The 20,126-nt window shown below is 46.1% G+C and overlaps 1 protein-coding gene across 1 annotated transcript in view; it reads right to left on the minus strand.

The window, feature by feature from the left end:
* LOC115130198 (diacylglycerol kinase beta-like) overlaps positions 1-20,126 on the minus strand; it is a 136,675-nt gene that overhangs the window by 94,718 nt on the left and 21,831 nt on the right. The window contains exon 3 of the mRNA XM_065015939.1: positions 7,031-7,352. Within this exon, the coding sequence (XP_064872011.1) occupies positions 7,031-7,106 (76 nt within the window). The 5' untranslated portion in view covers positions 7,107-7,352. The remainder of the gene's footprint in view (positions 1-7,030; positions 7,353-20,126) is intronic.

Raw genomic sequence — 20,126 nt, forward strand, 5'->3', positions numbered from 1 at the left:
AATTTGTCTGTGGCCTGAGATTTACCAGGTGCGTGAGGGGTCATAAAACCCCCACATCTTCAGACCCCTAGATCTCTCCTCCTCTGTTGGGGTTGAGAGATAATCTGTAGGGTTGTGGTCTCCTGTAACCTGACCTGATCAGGACAGTCATGACAACTCCAGAGATGATTCAGTATGCTATAGGGGTTTTTCTACCAAAGGGAGGAGAGAGGGGGGGGTGATTATCCAACCCATTAAGATATACCGTATCTAATTACATTTCTATGGTCTAACCCAACTCGGAGTCTGAGATAATTCTGTATGCCGTAAGATTTTGGTTGTATTAAAGAGAGAAAAGAGAGTGGGCATCCAAACCATCTCCACAGAGATGATTCACTATTGCATTCCTAACAACTTTCCTGGCTTAATTGGTCTATTTGTTTAATTAATTAGCTAAACTCATTTTTACCTCTATTAGATTTGCCCCTCATGATCTACCCTGATGATCTCTCAGATACAGCTAGGGCCCAAAAGACAATCAGCATATCCAGCAGCATTTCCCCCACCCAATGATACACCTGGTGCCAAAACTACTAAACGAATGGATTTAATTGGACAATTACAATGCCAGATTGTATACGCTCCTTGATAAATAGTTTTCTACCCTCAGAGTCTCAGACAGAAGCTAAAATCATTCTGGGAACCCTGCTCTCTCCTCTGTCTAAAACAAAGGCCAGTTAGGTGTTAGGTGACTGCATGAGCAGGCAGGGTGTGAGACACAGGGACCAGGAACATAGTGTGTTTTACACCCAGCCATGCTAATATCTCCCTGGGTTTCCCCCCTCCTCCTCCCGATGCCAATCATCTGTTAGCCTGTCATACTGAGGCAAGGCAGGAAGGCAGGGACCATAGATAGTTAACCCTTATCCCCCCAACGCCAGTCACCTCTCAGCCTGTCATACTGAGGCAAGGTAGTGAGGCAGGGACCAAAGATAGCTGACCCTTATCTAAACAGGTGAGTTGACTTACTGAGAAGACATTCTCATTCACTGAAAATGCTCAATCACATCTATGCTCGCATGCACATACTCACACACATGCGGGCAGGTGTGCATTTCATATGTATGCATGTATGCAAAGCAGACCCCCCTCCCCAGGCAAATCTCTGATCTGAGCAATCATATTCGCTCGCTGAATCAACTAACAATAGGTAATGACCTGAGACAACTTAGGCTACAGTAAATCCACTCCATTTACCATAAAATAGTTGATGAAGTAGATCATTCAGCTAACTATACTGTAGCTAGTTATCCCTACAACCAGCACAAAAACAAGAACAGTCTCACTGTAGCTGACACTAACGTTTCACCTTTTCCATTATATTTCTCCTTTATTATCTCCTATTGAAAACAGACACACCAGACACAATTACCAACAACATTATAGTAGCACAGACACAGACATTCATCCAACACAGCAGACCTGGGTTCAAACAGTGTTTGTATTTTCACAATATGGGCTTAATTGAGCTTGTCTGGCGGAATGGAACCAACAGAATAATCCCCGCCTACCTGACCACTCAAGGCAGGCTCAATCAAACGCTCCAAGTATTTTGAAATAATACCCACACACACACACACCCACCCACCCACACACCCACCCACCCACACACACACACACACACACACACACACACACACACACACACACACACACACACACACACACACACACACACACACACACACACACACACACACACACACACACATACCCATCCACCACCAGCAGCAGCATTGTGGTCGTACATGTGACAGAAGGCCCATTAGCAACCCAGCGTAAATAGATGACAAATATCCTCCTCTCATCATTAGCACAGCAGTGTCAAAATCAACAAGCCCTTTAGCACTCTGCTCTGTGAAGAGCGGATGTTCGTCTCTCACACACACCCCTTTTCACACAGACAGAGGAAAGAGACAAAACACCCCGTTTGCAATGAACAATACAGCAGCAATTGCTATCTCACTTCTGCTATTCATACTCATAGAATGAACAGTACACACTGCTATTGACTGGCTGCCTCTATTATGGGTAGAAAACAGGCCTGAGCAGGGATCATAAGAAAGGGCAATCAAGATAAATATTATATCCTGGTCTTTGTGAACAGAAGCATGGAGGCAAAATAATTAATGTTTTGCATCGAATTCACCTGTTTTAATGCCGGAGTGTACAGTACCACTAAGGTGGTATTGTTGACTGTTGTATGGGTCTATGTTATGGAGCCACCATACTGTATGGGTCTATGTTATGGAGCCACCATACTGTATGGGTCTATGTTATGGAGCCACCATACTGTATGGGTCTATGTTATGGAGCCACCATACTGTATGGGTCTATGTTATGGAGCCACCATACTGTATGGGTCTATGTTATGGAGCCACCATACTGTATGGGTCTGTGTTATGGAGCCACCATACTGTATGGGTCTATGTTATGGAGCCACCATACTGTATGGGTCTATGTTATGGAGCCACCATACTGTATGGGTCTATGTTATGGAGCCACCATACTGTATGGGTCTATGTTATGGAGCCACCATACTGTATGGGTCTATGTTATGGAGCCACCATACTGTATGGGTCTATGTTATGGAGCCACCATACTGTATGGGTCTGTGCTGTGGAGCCACCATACTGTATGGGTCTATGTTATGGAGCCACCATACTGTATGGGTCTATGTTATGGAGCCACCATACTGTATGGGTCTATGTTATGGAGCCACCATACTGTATGGGTCTGTGCTGTGGAGCCAAATCACAGAAAAGAAAAGAAACAAAAAAATTAACTCAAAGCAGCTGCACAAATAAAACTGTCTGGATAGAGAGAAGGAGAAAGAAAGAGCCAGGAGGAGTATTTTTAGCCTTAGCCATTAATAAATTACTCAGATGAACGAGGGAAGGAGAGATCATAGGAAAAGATGGGTCAAGTCTTGATAAATCAAAAGCAGCCTTCATTCCTTCCTCATCAGCAGAATGAAATCATGCCTGCATTCCAAACAGCACCCTATTCCTCATGCAGTGCACTACTTTTGACCTCATAACCATTTATGTGTTAGGCTTTGTGTTTGATCAATTTCTGTTTCAATGACAAGCTCGCTCAACAATTGACTATATCTCTAGACAACAGATGAATAGGTCTAGGGAATGTGAACATTGTGTTCTTAGGTATGTCTATGAATAGAGGAATCCTCAGATAAAAAATAAATAAAAAATTGTTTCTCTCAGACAACACAATCTATTCAGATGCTGTGTGGATGTGTATCAGCTCAATAGATTGTAAGGGAGTGAAAATTAAGGCTCATCTATTACAAGGAAAGCCAGACTAGTGATGGATTCTCCTTTGACTTACAAATGTCTGGGGTGGGAAGGCTGCTGATATGGATGAGTTACCTACGCGTAGAGAGAGACAAAAATAAAACTAGAACGTTTTTTAACCTTTATTTAACTAGGCAAGTCAGTTAAGAACAAATGATTATTTACAATGACGGCCTACACCGGCCAAACCCGGACGACGCTGGGCCAGTTGTACGCTGCCCTATCACGGCCGGATGTGATACAGCCTGGATTTCATGTGATAAATTCCAGAGAATCCTTGAACGTTACCAAAATTCAGATAGTTTACTGGTAAACTTTGAAAGTTACCGGTAATATACCCTCCCTTTGCTCCCCTACTTAAGATGGTTGCATTAACTATAAGTCGCTCTCGATAAGAGTGTCTGCTAAATTACTCAAATGTAAATGAAAAAAACAAGCAAGATGATGTAGTGGTAGAAATAGTCAATGGGGAGGGGGAAAATTATATTTGTATGAATCATTTATCTTCAAGCGCAAAGAAAAACAATTTCCTACATCCGACCACTTAGGCAAATCATGGGTAGGAAGTGAGGCTTGGAAGGGGGAGGTGCATTTCTTTGGTACCGCCCTCTATGTACACAACCTGGCATTTGACTCTCAGTCTGGTGACCTCAAGGTATCCCAGCTATCAGACCTTGTCTGGTTACAGTACGTCAGGTTATCCCAGCTATCAGAGCTGGTCTGGTGACCTCAGGGTATCCCACTTACCAGACCTGGTCTGGGTGTTTCAGGTTATCCCAGCTATCAGACCTTGTCTGGTTACAGTACGTCAGGTTATCCCAGCTATCAGACCTTGTCTGGTTACAGTACGTCAGGTTATCCCAGCTATCAGACCTTGTCTGGTTACAGTACGTCAGGTTATCCCAGCTATCAGACCTTGTCTGGTTACAGTACGTCAGGTTATCCCAGCTATCAGACCTTGTCTGGTTACAGTACGTCAGGTTATCCCAGCTATCAGACCTTGTCTGGTGACCTCAGGGTATCCCACTTACCAGACCTGGTCTGGGTGTTTCAGGTTATCCCAGCTATCAGACCTTGTCTGGTTACAGTACGTCAGGTTATCCCAGCTATCAGACCTTGTCTGGTTACAGTACGTCAGGTTATCCCAGCTATCAGAGCTGGTCTGGTGACCTCAGGGTATCCCAGCTATCAGACCTTGTCTGGTTACAGTACGTCAGGTTATCCCAGCTATCAGACCTTGTCTGGTTACAGTACGTCAGGGTATCCCAGCTATCAGACCTTGTCTGGTTACAGTACGTCAGGTTATCCCAGCTATCAGACCTTGTCTGGTTACAGTACGTCAGGTTATCCCAGCTATCAGACCTTGTCTGGTTACAGTACGTCAGGTTATCCCAGCTATCAGACCTTGTCTGGTTACAGTACGTCAGGGTATCCCAGCTATCAGACCTTGTCTGGTTACAGTACGTCAGGTTATCCCAGCTATCAGACCTTGTCTGGTTACAGTACGTCAGGTTATCCCAGCTATCAGACCTTGTCTGGTTACAGTACGTCAGGTTATCCCAGCTATCAGACCTTGTCTGGTTACAGTACGTCAGGTTATCCCAGCTATCAGACCTTGTCTGGTTACAGTACGTCAGGTTATCCCAGCTATCAGAGCTGGTCTGGTTACAGTACGTCAGGTTATCCCAGCTATCAGACCTTGTCTGGTTACAGTACGTCAGGTTATCCCAGCTATCAGACCTTGTCTGGTGACCTCAGGGTATCCCACTTACCAGACCTGGTCTGGGTGTTTCAGGTTATCCCAGCTATCAGACCTTGTCTGGTTACAGTATGTCAGGGTATCCCAGCTATCAGACCTTGTCTGGTTACAGTACGTCAGGTTATCCCAGCTATCAGACCTTGTCTGGTTACAGTACGTCAGGTTATCCCAGCTATCAGACCTTGTCTGGTTACAGTACGTCAGGTTATCCCAGCTATCAGACCTTGTCTGGTTACAGTACGTCAGGTTATCCCAGCTATCAGAGCTGGTCTGGTTACAGTACGTCAGGTTATCCCAGCTATCAGACCTTGTCTGGTTACAGTACGTCAGGTTATCCCAGCTATCAGACCTTGTCTGGTTACAGTACGTCAGGTTATCCCAGCTATCAGACCTTGTCTGGTTACAGTACGTCAGGTTATCCCAGCTATCAGACCTTGTCTGGTGACCTCAGGGTATCCCACTTACCAGACCTGGTCTGGGTGTTTCAGGTTATCCCAGCTATCAGACCTTGTCTGGTTACAGTATGTCAGGGTATCCCAGCTATCAGACCTTGTCTGGTTACAGTACGTCAGGTTATCCCAGCTATCAGACCTTGTCTGGTTACAGTACGTCAGGTTATCCCAGCTATCAGACCTTGTCTGGTTACAGTACGTCAGGTTATCCCAGCTATCAGACCTTGTCTGGTTACAGTACGTCAGGTTATCCCAGCTATCAGAGCTGGTCTGGTTACAGTACGTCAGGTTATCCCAGCTATCAGACCTTGTCTGGTTACAGTACGTCAGGTTATCCCAGCTATCAGACCTTGTCTGGTTACAGTACGTCAGGTTATCCCAGCTATCAGACCTTGTCTGGTTACAGTACGTCAGGTTATCCCAGCTATCAGACCTTGTCTGGTTACAGTATGTCAGGGTATCCCAGCTATCAGACCTTGTCTGGTTACAGTACGTCAGGTTATCCCAGCTATCAGACCTTGTCTGGTTACAGTACGTCAGGTTATCCCAGCTATCAGACCTTGTCTGGTTACAGTACGTCAGGTTATCCCAGCTATCAGACCTTGTCTGGTTACAGTACGTCAGGTTATCCCAGCTATCAGACCTTGTCTGGTTACAGTACGTCAGGTTATCCCAGCTATCAGACCTGGTCTGGTTACAGTACGTCATGTTATCCCAGCTATCAGAGCTGGTCTGGTGACCTCAGGGTATCCCACTTACCAGACCTGGTCTGGGTGTTTCAGGTTATCCCAGCTATCAGACCTTGTCTGGTTACAGTACGTCAGGTTATCCCAGCTATCAGAGCTGGTCTGGTGACCTCAGGGTATCCCACTTACCAGACCTGGTCTGGGTGTTTCAGGTTATCCCAGCTATCAGACCTTGTCTGGTTACAGACCTTGTCTGGTTACAGTACGTCAGGTTATCCCAGCTATCAGACCTTGTCTGGTTACAGTACGTCAGGTTATCCCAGCTATCAGACCTGGTCTGGTTACAGTACGTCAGGTTATCCCAGCTATCAGACCTTGTCTGGTTACAGTACTTCAGGTTATCCCAGCTATCAGACCTTGTCTGGTTACAGTACGTCAGGTTATCCCAGCTATCAGACCTTGTCTGGTTACAGTACGTCAGGTTATCCCAGCTATCAGACCTTGTCTGGTGACCTCAGGGTATCCCACTTACCAGACCTGGTCTGGGTATGTCAGGTTATCGCAGCTATCAGACCTGGGTCAAATGCATGAGCTTGATTTAGTTTGCACTATTGGAACTATTCCATTGATCCCATTGTGTAGAGAAAACTAAATCAAGCTCAGCTCAAGTATTTTAATGTATTTGACCCAAGGTCTGACACAAGTATTGCTGATAGTGATATGTCAGGATATATTTGCCTCAGTTTACCAATTGCTATAACAGGTAATGCTAGTACTCACACTCGCTATACTGCTGCAGCTGACCGAACTCAGACGGACTCAGACACTCCCAGCTCCCGACTCCGTCTCCCATCATGGTGCCAGCTGGGATGGACGTGAGGGAGGATGGTGGTGGATGTGCCTCTGAGGTGGAATGAGGTTCTAGTGTGGTTATCCCTGTGTGGAGCTGAGGAGGTTAATATCTGTCATGGCGTCATCCCAGATCCTTCCCAGTGAGTGCAGGTGGTGGCAGACATCAGAGATGGTGGATCAGTACGTGATATGGCGGTCCAGCCAGATGCAGGTCTCTTGGCCTCTCTCTCTCTGTTTACACAGACACAAGCTGAGAGAGGGGGAGAGGGAGATGGAGAGAGGGAGAGGGAGAGAGGGAGAGAGGGAGAGAGGGACAGGGAGAGAGGGAGAGAAAGAGCGAGAGAGCGAGGGAAAAAGAGAGAGTGAGTGTGTGTGTGTGTGTGTGTGAGAGAGAAAGAGAGCGAGAGAGAGAGAGAGAGATATAGATAGATAAATATAGATAGATATAGATAGATAGATAGATATAAAGAGAGGGAGAGAGAGAGAGAGAGAGAGAGAGAGAGAGAGAGAGAGAGAGAGGGGGGAGAGAGATTAGTTTCTATCAAACCATCTTCCGCCATTATAGAACACAGACACACAGACTCCTGACACAGTCAACATCAAGTCATTAGTCACTGCCACAGCACATAAACCACACACATACAGTACATAGAGTAAAGTGGAGGCTGGTGAGGGGAGGACGGCTCATAATAATGTCTGGAATGGAGCGAATAGAATAGCATCAAACACTTGGTGTCCATGTTGGATTTATTTGATGCTATTCCGCTGCAGCCATTACCACGAGCCTGTCCTCCCCAATTAAGGTGCCACCAACCTCCTGTGATAGAGTGAAATAGTGGGCTCCTCAATGTAGGTATGTACATGCTATGCGGGCAGAAGAGACAGCTCTGCTCTGTGGAGGAGTAATCTATACATCTCTGGATGGATGGCCTCACAGGGAGGAGGCAGCCAGGTGGAAAATACACAGCAGTTTACCAGCTCATGGACAAACACACACACACACACACATGCAGAACAAAAAAAACAGACTGATACAGACTCGGCACAGAATTTAAAAAATATACTGACACACACACACACACACACACACACACACACACACACACACACACACACACACACACACACACACACACACACACACACACACACACACACACACACACACACACACACACACACACACTTGTGAGCCACACATCCAGAGTAGATTAACTGTATGATTGAATCCTGCTCTGGCCTGATACGAGTCCACTCTAATGGGTCCATTCTAATGGGATCTTGTTACAACCGATGTTAATAATTTTTCTCTCTGATTAGAGTGCTCACTTCTCACATCGTCATTTCCCTCTCTGTCTCGCCTGCTGAACCTCTGTCTCCTGCTGTACCTCTCTCTCTCGCTGTACCTCTCTCGCTGTATCTCTCTTTCTCTCTCTTCCCCTCTCCCCCTCCCTCTCTCTCCATCTCTCTCCCTTTCTCCCTCTCTCCCTCTCGCCATCTCTACCTCTTTCTCTCTCTCTCTCTCCCTCTCTCCGTCTCTACCTCTTTCTCTCTCTCTTTCCCTCTCTCCGTCTCTACCTCTTTCTCTCTCTCTTTCCCTCTCTCCGTCTCTACCTCTTTCTCTCTCTCTTTCCCTCTCTCTGTCTCTACCTCTTTCTCTCTCTCTTTCCCTCTCTCCGTCTCTACCTCTTTCTCTCTCTCTTTCCCTCTCTCCGTCTCTACCTCTTTCTCTCTCTCTCTCCCTCTCTCCGTCTCTACCTCTTTCTCTCTCTCTTTCCCTCTCTCCGTCTCTACCTCTTTCTCTCTCTCTCTCCCTCTCTCCGTCTCTACCTCTTTCTCTCTATCTCTCCCTCTCTCCGTCTCTACCTCTTTCTCTCTCTCTTTCCCTCTCTCCGTCTCTACCTCTTTCTCTCTCTCTCTTTCCCTCTCTCCGTCTCTACCTCTTTCTCTCTCTCTCTCCCTCTCTCCGTCTCTACCTCTTTCTCTCTCTCTCCCTCTCTCCGTCTCTACCTCTTTCTCTCTCTCTCCCTCTCTCCGTCTCTACCTCTTTCTCTCTCTCTCTCCCTCTCTCCATCTCTACCTCTTTCTCTCTCTCTCTCCCTCTCTCCGTCTCTACCTCTTTCTCTCTCTCTTTCCCTCTCTCCGTCTCTACCTCTTTCTCTCTCTCTTTCCCTCTCTCCGTCTCTACCTCTTTCTCTCTCTCTTTCCCTCTCTCCGTCTCTACCTCTTTCTCTCTCTCTCTGGCAGAGAATGTTCTGTACTTCTATAATACAACCACATCATCTGACAAACCACAACATTGCCATCAGAGAATTACCACATTTCAACAGGAAATAGATTTAGTCCGCCTACATTTTTTTCAAATTCCCATCTGAACCTAATGACCATCCAATTCTATAACGAGTGGAGTGGATACTGAATTAATTCAAATCAAATCAAATTGTATTGGTCACATACACATGGTTAGCAGATAAATAATTGTGCTTCTAGTTCTAACAGTGCAGTAGGGTTAACCCTAACCCTGACCCACACACACACACACACACACACACACACACACACACACACACACGCACACACACGCACACACACACACACACAGCAGTTTACATCAAAGCATTCATGGGCAGAAGGAGGAAGAACAAGGCATGGATTCAATCTGCAGTGATAGAAAGCATCAAAGCATCTCTATGTATGAGCAACAGAAGGAGGAAGAACAAGGCATGGATTCAATCTGCAGTGATGAGAGGAGCCAGAATTAAGGCTAGCTGCCCTCAGTGACAGTAGGGTGATGACGTTAGTCATAGGGGGCTCATCACAGAGCTGCCTTCAGTGACAGTAGGGTGATGACGTTAGTCATAGGGGCTCATCACAGAGCTGTCCTCAGTGACAGTAGGGTGATGACGTTAGTCATAGGGGCTCATCACAGAGCTGTCCTCAGTGACAGTAGGGGGATGACGTTAGTCATAGGGGCTCATCACAGAGCTGCCCTCAGTGACAGTAGGGGGATGACGTTAGTCATGGGGGCTCATCACAGAGCTGCCCTCAGTGACAGTAGGGGGATGACGTTAGTCATGGGGGCTCATCACAGAGCTGCCCTCAGTGACAGTAGGGGGATGACTTTAGTCATGGTGGCTTATCACAGAGCTGCCCTCAGTGACAGTAGGGGGATGACGTTAGTCATGGGGGCTCATCACAGAGCTGCCCTCAGTGACAGTAGGGGGATGATGTTAGTCATGGGGGCTCATCACAGAGCTGCCCTCGGTGACAGTAGGGGGATGACGTTAGTCATAGGGGGCTCATCACAGAGCTGCCCTCAGTGACAGTAGGGTGATGATGTTAGTCATGGGACTTCATCACAGAGCTGCCCTCAGTGACAGTAGGGTGATGACGTTAGTCGTGGGACTTCATCACAGAGCTGCCCTCAGTGACAGTAGGGTGATGATGTTAGTCGTGGGACTTCATCACAGAGCTGCCCTCAGTGACAGTAGGGTGATGACGTTAGTCGTGGGACTTCATCACAGAGCTGCCCTCAGTGACAGTAGGGTGATGACGTTAGTCGTGGGACTTCATCACAGAGCTGCCTCCAGTGACAGTAGGGGGATGACGTTAGTCATGGGGGCTCCTCACAGAGCTGCCTTCAGTGACAGTAGGGGGATGACGTTAGTCATGGGGGCTCATCACAGAGCTGCCCTCAGTGACAGTAGGGTGATGACGTTAGTCGTGGGACTTCATCACAGAGCTGCCTTCAGTGACAGTAGGGGGATGACGTTAGTCATGGGGGCTCATCACAGAGCTGCCTTCAGTGACAGTAGGGGGATGACGTTAGTCATGGGGGCTCCTCACAGAGCTGCCTTCAGTGACAGTAGGGGGATGACGTAAGTCATAGGGGCTCATCACAGAGCTGCCCTCAGTGACAGTAGGGGGATGACTTTAGTCATGGTGGCTTATCACAGAGCTGCAGATTGGACTCCTGGGGTTGGTGTGGAGAGATGAGATCACAGTTTAATCTTGTCAGTGACAGTAGGGGATGACTTTAATTGGCTTATCACAGAGCTGCAGATTGGACTCACACACATGAGATCACAGTTTAATCTTGTCACACACACACACACACACACACACACACACACACACACACACACACACACACACACACACTCCCGCTCTCCCTCACACACACGCATACACACACACGCACGCGCAATAACACTGAATAGACACACTGTGATTTGCAACTGATCCAATTATATGAGAGGTTTCCTCATCTACTCTAACCTTAGAAGTTAATTGTAAAGACGAAATAACTTCTATGTAAAACCTCAATGTACCACAATACCGTGCACAGGATAATATGATGGGTAGAGAGAGGAGAATTGTAGGAGAAAGAGCTAAATTAAAGTTTGAGTGTAGACATTACAAAAATGTAAAGGAATCAGAATTGTAAAGATGACATGTTTTCTAGGTATTGTAACCCACTGGGCACCCACTGGTTGAGTCAACGTTGTTTCCACAACCAACGTGGAATAGATGTTGGGAATTGCCATCTGTGTCCAGTGACAAGCCTTGGCATGGGATGATTCAATGGGCTGAGAGAGGATGAATGAACTAATTAAGATGAATGCCCTAATTGTAAGTCTCTCTGGATAAGACCGTCTGCTAAATAGCTACAATGTAAATATGAAAATGGATGGAGAGAGAGTTCAAAATTACAAAAGTAAAAAAAGCTAGAGAGACAACTGAGAGAGAATACAGACAGTGAGTCTCTAACTCTCTTTGATGGTGGAGGAAAACATGGCCCATGTTAACGTAGCCTCTCCACAGCCACTCTGGGTGGAGTGCCATGAGTCTGGCTAGAGAGGCTACGTAAACGTTGGTCTGAAGAGGTGGTCAGACAACACGGAGGAGCATCTACTGTAAGAGTATTAGAACACACACAGAGCACTTTGTCTGTACAGAGGGAGCATCTATTTCCAGTATCTGTTCTCAGTATCAGACCCCTTATGCAAACGCAGATGTTCTGAGCTCTTCCCGTATGGCCAGTATTTGTCCGTGTTCCAATGAAATCTTCCAGTTCCTGGAAAGTCATCTGAGAGGGCAGCAGATTGGTCAAGTGTGTGTGTAACATACCCCTTGGCTGGGAGCCAGAGGTATGTTAGTATCACTGTGTAATCAAAGTGCCCAGTGGGTGTTTGATTTGGGCAGGAATGTACCAGCATTGGGCCAGATTACATCTGAGAGGGTGGAACAGCTTTTCAAACCAGAGAACAATATTATTGCTTCTTTCCTGATCATTTGGATCGTTAATGATCGTTAATGATCGTTAATGGTGTACAGGGTTTTATTACACTGGCCATTAATCATGACCGATGTTATTTCTGTTACTCTCCCATAACAGAAATACATTTTTATATGTTCCCCCTTAGGAACAGTTTACTACATTTTTAACTCTGTGTTCAGAGAATATCATGTTATTCCTTTGAGAGTTCCAATCTAGTGAAATATATGGAATTCTTCATATTTGGAGTGACGGAGGCCACTCTGTTTTCATTATATAATGTGACCATTATATCCGATTCCACTTATAAATCGGTCAATCACTTGTTGAATCAATTAATATTCAACCTTTTTCCCAAGTGTGACTTCATAGGGTTTTAGATTATTGTCTTGGTTCGCTCAGGTCGACACCTGGTGAGGCCAGTAATGAAAATACTGCTGAGTGGACTACTTTGCCTAATAAATATGAATTGGATCCACTTTGACTGATGGAGATTACAGTGTGTGTATCTTAAAGGTGGATGTATGTAAAAACGCAAATGACTGTGAAGCACCACAGGGTCACATTCAGACCGTGACATGTCTTCGCATCTGCCCCGACACAGTTGTAATGTTTCTGTAAACAGATGAGTTGAAACAGAGTGTTATGGGTTTGACGCTGTCCGACAGAGGTTAAATAACAGAGGAAAATAAAGAGTGTGAAAGAAGGAACATTTATATTTTATACAGAAAGAAAAAGAAAGGTACTATTGTTTCACTCGCCAGCCTTGGGTAATAATACCTGGGAGGAAGAAATAGAAACATGGTAATAACTGTAATAGCCTGGGGTCATGTCATCTACTCTCAATTAGGGAAATACTACTCAAATAGACCAAACAACAGATGTGCCATTCTTCATCTGTAGCATAATCACAGCCAGTAACAGGCAGACAGGGAGAGAAAGGTATTGTTCCAGTCCTGTCGTACCTGATAACCTTCCTCCTCTCCAAACCAAGTGAGAGAGCCAGGGAGGCATGTGATAATAGAAGAGCAGCAGCCAGCAGGGCTGGTAGAGCCAGCTAGTTCTTGCATGCTTAGAAATGGGAGACATACAGTGGAGGTGGAAGACAGAAACAGGAGTGGAGCTGGTTGTCAGGGGGCTTGTGTGTGCCTGTGGTTCTGTGTGTGTGTGTGTGTGTGTGTGTGTGTGTGTGTGTGTGTGTGTGTGTGTGTGTGTGTGTGTGTGTGTGTGTGTGTGTGTGTGTGTGTGTGTGTGTGTGTGTGTGTGTGTGAGCGCGCATCTGGGGAAGGAGAGACAGTAGGGGAGGTGAGGGTAGGGTGAGACAAAGTCACTTACTGATCAACTGTATGGGGCCTCCCCTCAGTGCAGAGAGGGATTATGTTTGCTTACCTAGCAACTCTAACGTCATACAGTAGGTGTGCACACAGTAAGAGGAGGAGGGGATGTAGGGGAGAGGAGGGTGAGGAGGGGGATGTAGAGGGAGGTAGGGATGTAGGGGGAAGAGGAGAAGGGGATGTGGGGAGAGGTAGGGGAGAGGAGGAGGTAGTGGGATATAGGGGATGTAGGGGGAGGAGGGGGGTAGGGAGAGGTAGGGGAAGAGGAGAAGGGGATGTGGGGAGAGGTAGGGGAGAGGAGGAGGTAGGGGAATATAGGGGATGTAGGGGGAGGAGGGGGAGGTAGGGAGAGGTAGGGGGAAGAGGAGAAGGGGATGTAGGGAGAGGTAGGGGAGAGGAGGAGGTAGGGGAATATAGGGGATGTATGGGGGAGGGGGAGGTAGGGGGAAGAGGAGAAGGGGATGTGGGGAGAGGTAGGGGAATATAGGGGATGTAGGGGGAGGAGGGGGAGGTAGGGAGAGGTAGGGGATGTAGGGGGAGGAGGGGAGTGAATGAGAGGTAGGGGGAGGAGGAAGAGGAGGTGGGGGAGGTTCAGCAGCAAAGTGACACCTTATGGATCACTTCCTGTGTTAGTGTAGAGTATGTGTCCATGGGCACATGCTGCATACAAAACATCATGGATTCAGTGCACATCAACCTATGACGTCAACACACCGTGTGAGAGGACAAAGCATACTGTTGATACACACCTGCATCCTAATCTCCTTCCTGGCAAAACAAGTATGCTGTGAGTAAGGCTTCTATTTTGAAGTCATTTCACAGGAAAGGGAGATCTTGTTACTTGGAGTTCCCCGAAAATTCATAGAATGATTATGATGTATGTCTATAAGTGACTGCAAGTCATCGCACCATATAGGAAGACAGAGCATACTGTATGAGCATAATTATACAGAACAGGATACGGGGAATACACCTCTGCACTCAAATTTCTCAGTCTGCATTACAAAACAAGACCTATCACCGCCTTCCTAGCCCACAGCCTTTGGTAGCGTGCCACGTTGGTGGCACTATCTTGTCCTCAAAGACCACAAAGAAGTTGTTTAATTTGTCTGGGAGTGAGACGTCGATGTCTGCGACAGGGCTGGTTTTCTTTTTGTAATCCGTGATTGTCTGTAGACCCTGCCACATACTTCTTGTGTTTGAGCCGTTGAATTGCGACACTTTGTCTCTATACTGACACTTTGCTTGTTTGATTGCCATACGGAGGGAATAACTACGCTGTTTGTATCCTGCCATATTCCCAGTTGCCTTGCCATGTTTAAATGCAGTGGTACGTGCGTTCCGTTTTGCACGGACGCTGCCATCAATCCACGGTTTCTGGTTAGGGAATGTTTTGATAGTCACAGTGGGTACAACATCTCCTATACACTTCCTTATCAAATCGCTCATCGAGTCAGCGTATACATCAATTTTGTTCTCTGAGGCTACCCGGAACATATCCCAGTCCACGTGATCGAAGCAATCTCGTGGAAACCCGATTGGTCAGACCAGCGTTGGATAGGCCTAAGCACGGGCGCTTCCTGTTTTAGTTTCTGCCTATAGGAGGGGAGCAATAAAATGGAGTCATGGTCGGATTTGCCAAAAGGGGTAGGACCTTGTATGCATTGCAGAAGTAGTAATTGTCGAGCGTGTTACTCGCTCATGTACTGCAATTGATATGCTGATAGAATTTAGGTAGCCTTGTTCTCAACTGAGCTTTGTTAAAATCCCCAGCTACAATCAATGCAGCTTCAGGATAAATGGTTTCCAGTTTGAATAAAATCCAGTGAAGTTCCTTGATGAAGGTCTTGGTTTCCGCTTGCGGTGGGATATGCACGGCTGTGACAATAATTGAGGAGAGTTCTCTAGGGAGATAATACGGTCGGCATTTGATTGTGAGGAATTCTAGGTCAGGTGAACAAAATGACTTTAGTTCCTGTTTGTTGTTACAATTACACCATGAGTTGTTAATCATGAAACATACACCCCTGCCCTTCTTCTTATCGGAGAGATGTTTATTCCTGTCGGCGCGATGCATTGAAAATCCCATTGCCTGTATGGACTCTGACAGCATGTCCCCAGCTAGCCATGTTTCCGTGAAACAGAGTATGTTACAATCCCGGACATCTCTTTGGAAAGCAACTCTTGCCCTGATTTCTTCGACTTTGTTAACCTCTTGAACCTATGGGGGTGCTTTGTCATTATTGGATAAAAAGACGTGCCTGTTTTAAGCGCAATATTTTGTCACGAAAAGATGCTCGACTATGCATGGAATTGACAGCCTTGGAAAGACACAACTCTGACGTCTCCAAAACTGCAAAGATATTATCTGTGCGTGCCCCAGAACTAATGCAACAGGCGAAACCAAGATGAAGTTTCATACAGGAAATGCCCCGGATTCTGAAGGCGCTGTGTTCCAATGTCTCCTTATATGGCTGTGAATGCGCCAGGAATGAGCCTGCGCTTTCTGTCTATTCCCCGAGGTGTCTGCAGCATTGTGACGTGTTTGTAGGCATATCATTGGAAGATTGACCATAAGAGACTACATTTACCTGGTGTCCCGCCCGGTGTCCTGTGTGCGTAATCTGTACGTCCATGCGCGTTCCATTTCTTCAGAATTGAAAGTAAACTGCCACGATGGATTTTATCGTGAAAAAAAAACACCTTGAGGATTGATTCTAAACATCGTTTGCCATGTTTCTGTCGATATTATGGAGTTTGGAAAAAAGTTTGCGTTTTAATGACTTATTATTATTATTTTTTCCTTACCCAAACGCGATGAACAAAACGGAGCGATTAGTCGACACAAATAATATTTTTTGTAAAAACGGAACATTTGCTATCTAACAGAGTCTCCTCATTGAAAACATCTGAAGTTCTTCAAAGGTAAATTATTTTATTTGAATGCTTTTATGGTTTTTGTGGAAAATGTTGCATGCTGAATGCTAATGCTAAATGGTACGTTAGCCATCAATACTGTTACACAAATGCTTGTTTTGCAATGGTTGAGAAGCATATTTTTAAAATCTGAGATGACAGTGTTGTTAACAAAAGGCTAAGCTTGAGAGCAAATAGATTCATTTCATTTCATTTGCGATTTTCATGAATAGTTAACGTTGTGTTATGCTAATGAGCTTGCTGATAGATTTACACAATCCTGGATACAGGGTTTTTTTCGTAGCTAAACGTGACGCAGAAAACGGAGCGATTTGTCCTAAACAAATAATCTTTCAGGAAAAACTGAACAATTGCTATCTGAGAGTCTCCTCATTGAAAACATCTGAAGTTCTTCAAAGGTAAATGATTTTATTTGAATGCTTTTCTGTTTTTTTGTGTAAATGTTGCCTGCTGAATGCTAACGCTAAATGCTACGCTAAATGCTACGTTAGCCATCAATACTGTTACACAAATGCTTGTTTTGCAATGGTTGAGAAGCATATTTTGAAAATCTGAGATGACAGTGTTGTTAACAAAAGGCTAAGCTTGAGAGCAAATAGATTAATTTCATTTCATTTGCGATTTTCATGAATAGTTAACGTTGCGTTATGGTAATGAGCTTGAGGCTGTAGTCACGATACCGGATCCGGGATGGCTCGACGCAAGAAGTTAACTAGGGACTGGACATTAGCGAGTGATATACTCGGAAGCGGTGGGTGGTGTGCACGCACCCTCTCCTCCGATGGCATTGTTTTGGGTCGACCTCTGGAATCAGCTCAAATGCCCTGGGAGGTGCAGACAAAGGATCCACTTTGGGAAAGTCATATCCCTGGTCGTAGTGCTGGATGTATGTAAGAACACTTAAGATTTTCTGGGCTTACAATGTAAGAAATAATACATGAAAAAAACTAAATACTGCATAGTTTCCTAAGGACTAGAAGCAAGGCTGCCATCTCTATCAGTGCCATCTTCACATAAGAATACAGGAAGAAGAAAGAATACAGGAAGAAGGAAGAAGGACTAGTAGTCCCCCTTGATGAATCCTGATGGAAGGAACAATGTGCAGTCATACACCCCTCCTTATTTCTCAATCAGAATCTAGCTTTTAACTTGTCAGGACTTACTGAGAAAAAGCCCACACAGACAGAGTCAATCAAACTGTGCTTTTGCCAGAACTCCTTCTCTGCTCAGTGTTCTAATGGTCTGTGGTGACTCATTCAGCCATTCAGGCTCTCAATGAGTGGATATTAACACCTCTGTGTTCATACTCAGTCTCTCGTCTCTGTAGTCTCCCAGCTCTGCAGAGCACTACCACTACTACACGGTGTTCTACACTGTATGCCCTATACTGTATGTCTGTCTGAGACAATGGTGACTCAGAGGTGTTCTGTGTACTTACAACTCAAGACCTTTACTTACTGTAAACTTTAATATTTCATTTGGCTGAGAGGTTTTTTTAGTGATGTGTTGGTGTGATTTTAAAATGAAATGGGAAGAAAAAGATTTGACATTTAAATAAGTCTCCTTCTCTCTCCCTTGCACTCACTCACACACACACACACACACACACACACACACACACACACACACACACACACACACACACACACACCTTATACACACCATCCTTAAGGTTATACACATTTACCCTCATCTCTTCAGTGGGTCATATGATTGAGTGTAGTCTGGCCCAGGAGTGGGAAGGTGAACGGAAAGGCTCTGGAGCAACGAACCGCCCTTGCTGTCTCTGCCTGGCCGATTCCCCTCTTTCCACTGGGATTCTCTGCCTCTACCCTGTTACGGGGGCTGAGTCACTGGCTTACTGGGGCTCTCTCATGCCGTCCCTGGGGGGGGGTGCGTCACCTGGGTGGGTTGATTCACTGTTGTGGTCGGCCTGTCTGGGTTGGCGCCCCCCCCCTTGGGTTGAGCTGTGGCGGAGATCTTTGTGGGCTATACTCGGCCTTGTCTCAGGATGGTAAGTTGGTGGTTGAAGATATCCCTCTAGTGGTGTGGGGGCTGTGCTTTGGCAAAGTGGGTGGGGTTATATCCTTCCTGTTTGGCCCTGTCCGGGGGTGTCCTCGGATGGGGCCACAGTGTCTCCTGACCCCTCCTGTCTCAGCCTCCAGTATTTATGCTGCATTAGTTTATGTGTCGGGGGCTAGGGTCAGTTTGTTATATCTGGAGTACTTCTCCTGTCCTATTCGGTGTCCTGTGTGAATCTAAGTGTGCGTTCTCTAATTCTCTCCTTCTCTCTTTCTTTCTCTCTCTCGGAGGACCTGAGCCCTAGGACCATGCCCCAGGACTACCTGACATGATGACTCCTTGCTGTCCCCAGTCCACCTGGCCATGCTGCTGCTCCAGTTTCAACTGGCCTGGGCCCTAGGACCATGTCCCAGGACTACCTGACATGATGACTCCTTGCTGTCCCCAGTCCACCTGGCCATGCTGCTGCTCCAGTTTCAACTGTTCTGCCTTACTATTATTCAACCATGCTGGTCATTTATGAACATTTGAACATCTTGGCCACGTTCTGTTATAATCTCCACCCGGCACAGCCAGAAGAGGACTGGCCACCCCACATATGCTCTCTCTAATTCTCTCTTTCTTTCTCTCTCTCGGAGGACCTGAGCCCTAGGACCGTGCCCCAGGACTACCTGACATGATGACTCCTTGCTGTCCCCAGTCCACCTGACTGTGCTGCTGCTCCAGTTTCAACTGTTCTGCCTTATTATTATTCGACCATGCTGGTCATTTATGAACATTTGAACATCTTGGTCATGTTCTGTTATAATCTCTACCCGGCACAGCCAGAAGAGGACTGGCCACCCCACATAGCCTGGTTCCTCTCTAGGTTTCTTCCTAGGTTTTGGCCTTTCTAGGGAGTTTTTCCTAGCCACCGTGCTTTTGCACCTGCATTGTTTGCTGTTTGGGGTTTTAGGCTGGGTTTCTGTACAGCACTTTGAGATATCAGCTGATGTATGAAGGGCTATATAAATAAATTTGATTTGATTTACCTACAGTCTTTCTTTTGAGCACAACTATCAAAGTAATAATACTAGATGTATTTTATATAGCGCTTTTCATACAGAATCTCAAAGTCACTTTAAAAAAACAAACACAAAAACTAATTCAGGAAGCTGTCAGTTGCTGGGAGATGGTCTTACATAGTCAGATGAAGATGCAGTTCACAAAAGGAATATGTTAAGAAGTGGTATTGATGGCCAAGCCAGGGAGGGAGAAATAACAGTCAGACAGACAGGCTCGGAGCGCTTCATCAGACACCTCTGTCTTTCAACCACTCACACTCCTCTTCCACCTGGATGCATGTGTCCACATTCTGAGGGCACAATCAGCCACCCACTGATCTGCACCAGACTGTTATTCCCCTCCAAGGGTAGCCTGGTCCCAGGTCTGTTTGTGCTGTCTTGACGGTATT

This window comes from Oncorhynchus nerka, linkage group LG1, assembly GCF_034236695.1.
Source record: "Oncorhynchus nerka isolate Pitt River linkage group LG1, Oner_Uvic_2.0, whole genome shotgun sequence".
NCBI classification, from domain to species: Eukaryota; Metazoa; Chordata; class Actinopteri; order Salmoniformes; family Salmonidae; genus Oncorhynchus; species Oncorhynchus nerka.